This window comes from Coffea eugenioides, chromosome 11 (genome assembly GCF_003713205.1).
Source record: "Coffea eugenioides isolate CCC68of chromosome 11, Ceug_1.0, whole genome shotgun sequence".
NCBI lineage: Eukaryota > Viridiplantae > Streptophyta > Magnoliopsida > Gentianales > Rubiaceae > Coffea > Coffea eugenioides.
In genome coordinates this window covers 39,635,979-39,643,007 of record NC_040045.1, presented here as the reverse complement: position 1 = coordinate 39,643,007, position 7,029 = coordinate 39,635,979, and the positions used below count along the sequence as shown (strand labels likewise).

Below are 7,029 nucleotides of genomic sequence, written 5' to 3'. Positions count from 1 at the left end.
ATGCTCATTTTTAGCTATTGTAAAAGAGATCTTGGGTCAACCCCTTCTTCCAAATCTAAATAGAATCAATTGGAGGTCATGTCCTCCAAGATTAATGCAAAAGTTTAAGAATCTCTTAGGGCTAAACTCGTATATTTCCATAAAAAAAAATTGAGATAAGACTAAAGGAACACTCTCAAATGTTTGCAAGTTGAAGTTCCAAATCAAATCCTTCATTTGCTTTAAAAACCAATTTCCAATTCCAATCTAACAATATTTTTCCTCTTTGTAATTGAGCTTTCTTTCTCATGCATCTTGAAAGAGTCTTTTGTAATTTTACTGTACATCAAATCTTGATTTAAACCATTTTATGAAGCATGCATGAATGGATGAATTAATGATTAATACCCCCTTATCGTCTCATTGCGCATTGAGGAGTTCAAACAATAGTGCAAATTAATTGCAGGCTTAGATTGGAACATTGATTATATTAGATTGACTTTCATCGTAACTCCAAGTAGAGATTGATTTTTGGTTTTCGTATTGACTATTGCCTTTCTATGTTTTGTACATAAATAAGCAAGCTTTTATGCCTCACAATAATAAAGTTTCATCAACAAAAATTAAGTAGTGATCCCTTCTTTCCCACCAACATATTCCTTAAAAGACTAACTTTTAAATCAAATTTTTGGATAATTTTGAGAAGAACCCATCCACTAAGACATTAAGAAGTAAGGAAATAAGGATAGGGGAAGAAAATATGCATTAATATAAGTACAATTTCAATGAATTTCCCATGAAGTAGAAGAAGAGGGATAAAACGAGTAGTTGGTCACTAAAAGAGTCTTGAGATTCTATTTTGAGTGTAAGTTAACGGATTAAATTCTTTGGCCTGCATTTTAAAAAAATTCAAGCTTTTTTGGAAAGTTCGCTAACGGGCATGCTAGTTGTAGTATAAAACGGATGCTAGTATAAAATAGAACACTTTAGTTTAGTTTCTAAAGTATAAAATTTACCATATTTTAATTTCTAAAGAATGAAATCTATTTCACTTAAATCCCCTCATATATAAAATCTATTCCACTTTAGTTTTTAAAGTATAAAGTGTGTTTCACTTAAACATAAAATTTAGAGCAAATCTTTTATATGTTGACGGATATGATTTGATGCATGTCATATTTGAAAATTTTGGAGTTTAAAATCAAATTCAGATAATATGACATACATCTAAATCTATCTGTGTATGCCCTGATAATGTAAGAAAATAAAAATTAATCCATGAAGTCTATCTCATTTTCGCTAATTAACTGGGATCAACTTTATATTTAATGCACTAAAGCGTCTCATTTCAACGTTAGAGATGAAAGTGAAAATTTTGGCATAATTAATGCAAAGTGAACTTAAATATAAAAAGATGGATTTCTCCAGTCACCTATAAGAGGTCTCAACCACGGTCAATATTATCCATTGCCCCCAAAAAAATTAAAAACTCTAAAATTTTACATTTTCATCCACAGATTGTAGCAAACAACTGTATCCCAACACTTGACCAAGGACTCTTCCCCGGGTTGACTAGTACAGTCAAAATCTGGACATTTTCCTCTGTATTCATCTATAGTAAGCAACTCCGACTCCTCAAGAACTTTTTTTTTTTGACAAAAAGGGGTCATCTCATCCTTCTGAATTCTAATCGTGTTCTGCTTCTCTGCTACTGGTGAGTGTAAACCTTACAACTTCTCTTCCATTTATTTCCTACCCCGATCAGTCAAAAGGGGTTCATTTTTACCTTCTGATTGCTCTGTTAGGTGCTTATGTTCAACATGTTTTTCTTTTATCCCTAATACATGCTTATCCCATCTCTTACTGGATATTTTTAACCAAAAAATTCTCCTTTTTATGCTTCTGGTTCCTATTATTGCTTGTCTTTCAACCCTTTTTCATGTACCTTCAGATTTTGTTAATCGTCTTGGATATATTCCTATTACAGCTGAGAGATGGCCTACGCTGCAGTTGCTTCCCTGGTACAAACGCTGGAGTATCTGCTGCAATTTCCCTGTTTGGTTCTGGAAATGAAGAAGATGCAAGCGGAGGTTGTCACACAGAGATTCCGTCAAGTCTTATTGCTCCTGAAAGGAGAACCCTCAGCTTCGTCGAGCTCAGGTTTACAGCAATTAAGCGAAGAACCTGAAACTCTGGCATCCAGCTTTGAAGGATTTCTTGGGGCAGTTGGTCCGCATGCTGACTTCTTGGAGATCAAGAAAAGAACAGTGTCCTTGAGCTGCGGAATACCAAAATTGCAGGAAAAAAAGCCACCAATTCTGACGGAAATTGGATCTTTGGAGCAAGACCTGAAGAAATTTCTGGAAACCACTGTCCTCGACATCCGGACAGATCTATCCAACTACGTTGTTCATCAACCTTCTCGTGAAGCAGCAAGAAAAATGCTTCGGGCCGTGGATAAGCTCAAACAGGCCATAATCTTTTTCTATGAAGTTGCTTCTGAGATCACAATTCTCTACCAGGATCTTTTCTCCTTGCTGAGTTTTCTTGATGATTCTTCTGATAAATTCCAGGATCATGAATTGCTGAAATGCATCAAAGACGTTGCTTATAGAGCAAGAGATCTTGTTGAAGAATGTATCTTGGACAATCAAGTCGAGTCAGTAAAGACGTACCTCATTTGCACTTTGTCCAATAGTGAGTCACCATCTAGATTCCTACAGCAGGCAGTGGGGAAAAGTTCTCTTGAAACTGTGGTCAAGAGTGCCTTAGATGGAAAGAAGGGCATTCGTCGAGGTTTAGTTCATGCATTACAGGATGTTCAATCTATCAAGAGAATGACTACAAATATAGATGAAAAGAGTCTAAGATTGCAGGGATCAAGCGTCAGGAAAGCACCACTTAGTTCGAATAAGGAGGATATTGTGGTAGGTCTTGATGCTGAGCTGACGACTATCTTGGAGGGGCTCACTGGACTGCCAGGACTAGAAATAGTGACAATTTCTGGGATGGGCGGCATTGGTAAGACAACTCTTGCTAGAAAAGCTTTTAATGATCCTTATATTGTTTATCACTTCTATTGTCGTGCATGGATAACAGTATCCCAAGTCTATCAAGTGAGAGATTTGTTACTAGGCCTTTTGAGCTCCATTGCACGGTCCACTGATAAAATGGTTGAGAAGAGCAATGCTCAATTAGCTGAAGTTGTATACAGAAGTTTGAAAGGTATGAGGTATATGATTGTTATGGATGACATGTGGAGTATTGATGCTTGGAATGATGTCAAAAGATGTTTTCCTGATGACAAAAATGGAAGTCGAATAGTAGTTACAACTCGGTTCATGGAGTTAGCAACAAATGTGAGCCCCAAAAAGCCACCTCATTGCATGAACCTTCTGAATACAGAACAAAGCTGGGAACTATTGGAAATGCTCATCTTCGGGACAGCAAGCTGCCCCCAAGAATTGGTAGGAGTTGGAAAAAAAATAGCTAAGAGATGCCGGGGATTACCTCTAGCTATTGTCGTTGTTGCTGGTGTTCTCTCACGTGTCATCAGGGAATACAATTATTGGAATAATATTGCAGAGGAGGTTAGCTCAGTTGTTTCTACTGATCCAGAAAATTGCTTAGATATACTTGCTTTGAGTTACAATTACTTGCCCCATCACCTGAAAGCCTGCTTCCTCTATATGGGGATTTTCCCTGAAGATTGTGAGATTGAAGTTTCAAAATTGATTAATTTATGGGCTGCAGAGGGCTTCTTATATTTGGATTCAGAGAAACAGTTGGAACAGATTGGAGAGGATTACTTGGAAGACCTTATCGCAGAAACTTAGTTTTGGTTGAAAAGAAGCGCTTTGGGGGGGAAGTCAAAACTTGTCGCCTCCATGACTTCTTACGGGAATTGTGCTTGAAAGAAGCTCAAAAGGAGAACTTCATGCATGTCATACAAAGGAGAAGTGCCAAAGGTGTTCAAACAGGCACGCGTAATCAACGTCGTCTGAGTTTCCATTTGGATCCCTACAGTGATGTGTCTGCAGCACCTGCAATCCCACATGTCTCATCTTTTCTGTGTTTCACACTGGGTGCTAATATAGTACCTGATATTCTATTCTTTCAGTTAGGCTTTAAGTTGCTTAGAGTATTAGACATATTCTTTCTGCATTTCGATTACTTCCCTGATCAAATACTAAAACTGATACATTTGAGGTATCTTGCACTCAATGTTACTTATGAGCTTCCTGCCTCAGTTTCCCAACTGAGGAATCTCCAGACCTTAGTCATTCATGGTCCATGGCTTTGTCGGGAATCTGGCGGTAGCCCAATATTGTTGCTGGAGTATTGGAGTATGCCTTCACTGAGGCATGTGCATATTACTGCAGCTTGTCATCTAAAGAATCCTTTCACTGTACAAGATAACCTTCCTCGTCCATTTGCTTCAGAACACCTGCAAACTCTCTATACAATACAATTTTCATGTTGCACAAAGGAAGTTTTCAGTGTCATGCCCCATCTTAAGAAACTGGGAATTTGTGAAACTAAAGAAGACTTCAGCACAGACAGTTTGTCACAAGTCCTAAATAATCTTGTTTGCTTGCAAGAACTTGAAACCCTGGAGTGTTCCTTCCACGCACAAAATAGAGAAGTGCGAAAGAATTTGGGCTTGGCTGCTTTGCCAGTGACTCTTAAGCATTTGAGTTTGAGTTGGAGTTACTTACCATGGGAAGATATGACCTTTATTGCCATGTTGCCCAACCTTGAGGTGCTTAAACTCAAAAATTATGCTTTCCAAGGGCCAAAATGGGAGCCAACTGAAGAAGGTTTTCATAGTCTAAAGCACTTGCTAATTGAAAACACTGATTTGATCCATTGGGAAGCAATAATAGTTCGCCACTTTCCGTGCCTTCAACATCTTGTTCTGAAATCATGCAAGCTCTTGGAGGAGATCCCTTTTGGTGTTGAGGAACTTGGTACCCTGCAGCGGCTTGAGGCCCACTATTGTAGTGAACTTATTGAGAATTCTGCTAAAGAAATTCAAGAACAGATTGAAGGCATTGATGTTATTATCAGAAGTGATCGGTATGTTAAACATTCTCCTTGTATGATTCTTGACTTGTGATCTTTTACTTGCATCTGATAGTTTGAACTTCAGTTAAGACGGAAGTGCTTTGATTCAAATGGTTTATGTCTGAGATTCGAGTAGTTCCTACTATTGCTGATGGCATTCTTTTCTTTTCTTCTGTATATGAAGCTACTTATTTTTCTTCCCCTTTCTGTAACAGGAATCCAGACTCTGCATAAGGAGTGCTTTCCATTCTCTCTCTCTTAATATCCAATGTTTACAACTTCTTCGTTTCCAACTTTCTTTCCAAATAACCATTTGTAAGACTTCGCTCTCATGTGGCAAATGCGCTGTGACTGCCAAATGCATATTCATGGTTTTTGTCTTTAGTTAGGATTTAACAAGTTGGTCCTCCCATTCTACGTTTTCTTGATGCCTGTTTCAGTAGTACTATGTTGATGTCCTGCTTGATTATCTATTATGGTTCAGATGAGTTTCATGACTGTTAACATGGATGTCATGAATTCCTCTCACAAGAAGCTTTGCAATAACAATCTTTGTGTATGTTCCTATTTATTGGATGTAATCCTTTCTTCTGTAAAGAAGTTGTTGATGGTAGACATTGTATGTTGGCTCAGCTCATGTTATCTGTGCATTATACTATTAAATTTTAAGCAATAGAATGTTTTAATAAAATTTCTCCATCAATCCAGGGAAAAATTGCTTCAGAAATGCATCCAGTTTCACTTTTGTCTGATGAGTTTTCCTTTTAAGCACTTTACTATTGCCCTCTAATAATGGGGCTGAAATGCAGTCCACCAGTATGTTGTCTGTTAGACAGTGTCAAAGTATCTAATTTGGCGAAAGGAAGGAGAACTTTAATGGTGAAGAGATGTTGGTACCAATATCCCTTCATGAAAGTACAATCTGAACAGAAGCATCTCTTCTCATAGGAGACCTGTGGTTTTGGGACTAGAGAGCTAGTCCATTGAAAATTGAATACTTGATTCAACACCTTCTATCCTTCTTAAATTTGACTACTTGATTTCCCATGTAATGTTTATAACTAGCTCTTGTTTAATGCTTGATCGGTTGTTGACTTTGTTGTCCTGACAGTGCTCCAAATAGGATTAAATCCATCTTGATGATCCATCTTAAAGGTATCTTCTCTCACTGATACTCTTTGCTAAATTATAATTCTTGAACCCAAATTCCCATGATCGCAACCCATGCAGACAAAGATGGTATCTATTATAGCTAGCATGACGTGCAGCTCTGTTCTGTTAGTAAGCCAGCGTCGAATGATGGTCAGTAGCACAATTCAGTAGCCCAGAGGAAAGCAAAGACATAAAAAGAAGCTTCCTGAACTAGGTGGCTATCAAAACCCATTCTTGTGGCTTGGGAGCACCTAATCTATTCTAGTCTGTTCTTGATGATTAATATTATGGTACCCATTTTTATGCTCATTTTTTAAATTTCTGTTCTCAGTACGGTCCTGATTAGAATTGATTGTTTATAGTATGTCTTAGAACTTCTATGGAAATTAAGCAGAACCATTATTTCCCCCTAAAGAATTAAGCCTTCAATTGTAAGGAATAAATAATATGCTTACATATAAAATCTGAACTAGTTTGATATGCATTCAGAAGAGAGATAAGCCCAAATCTCTATTGGAGTTGTTGTTACGAGTTAGTTCTATTCTAGTACCCAAATCTGCAGTGAAAACCTACACATCTTAACCAGGGTTCAGGATTCAAGAAAGAGACATAGGAAATAGGAACAAGCTTCTGCTTAGAAGTTGGCTTGCAATATTCAGCTTTGAGACTTGGCTTATGCCAAGAAATAACAAGCTCCACATTTTCAGTTTGCAATACTTGTATGTCCAGAGATAAGACGGTTAGTATGGGTGGCTTATGCCATTGCTTCTATTTTGCAAACGCTGTAGCATCTGCTGTGCTTCCAAATTAAACAATTGCAGGCTCGAGATT

General features: G+C 37.6%; 2 protein-coding genes across 2 annotated transcripts; both read left to right on the top strand.

Moving 5' to 3' along the window:
- The first annotated feature begins 1,648 nt into the window (after positions 1–1,648).
- LOC113752558 (putative disease resistance RPP13-like protein 3) lies at positions 1,649–3,815 on the top strand. Its single transcript, XM_027296669.1, has 2 exons — positions 1,649–1,693; positions 1,967–3,815. Exon 2 carries the CDS (start codon positions 1,974–1,976, stop codon positions 3,813–3,815), a length of 1,842 nt encoding a protein of 613 aa, XP_027152470.1. The 5' UTR covers positions 1,649–1,693; positions 1,967–1,973.
- A 101-nt stretch (positions 3,816–3,916) lies between these two features.
- Positions 3,917–5,098, top strand: LOC113752556 (putative late blight resistance protein homolog R1A-3). The gene has a single exon (XM_027296668.1). The coding sequence runs from the start codon at positions 3,917–3,919 to the stop codon at positions 5,096–5,098; it is 1,182 nt and encodes a 393-aa protein (XP_027152469.1).
- Positions 5,099–7,029: the final 1,931 nt, after the last annotated feature.

What these genes read in the sequence shown, in the direction of transcription:
- LOC113752558 (XM_027296669.1), top strand. Translation starts at nt 1,974, where the DNA reads ATGGCCTACGCTGCAGTTGCTTCCCTGGTACAAACGCTGGAGTATCTG.
- LOC113752556 (XM_027296668.1), top strand. Translation starts at nt 3,917, where the DNA reads ATGCATGTCATACAAAGGAGAAGTGCCAAAGGTGTTCAAACAGGCACG.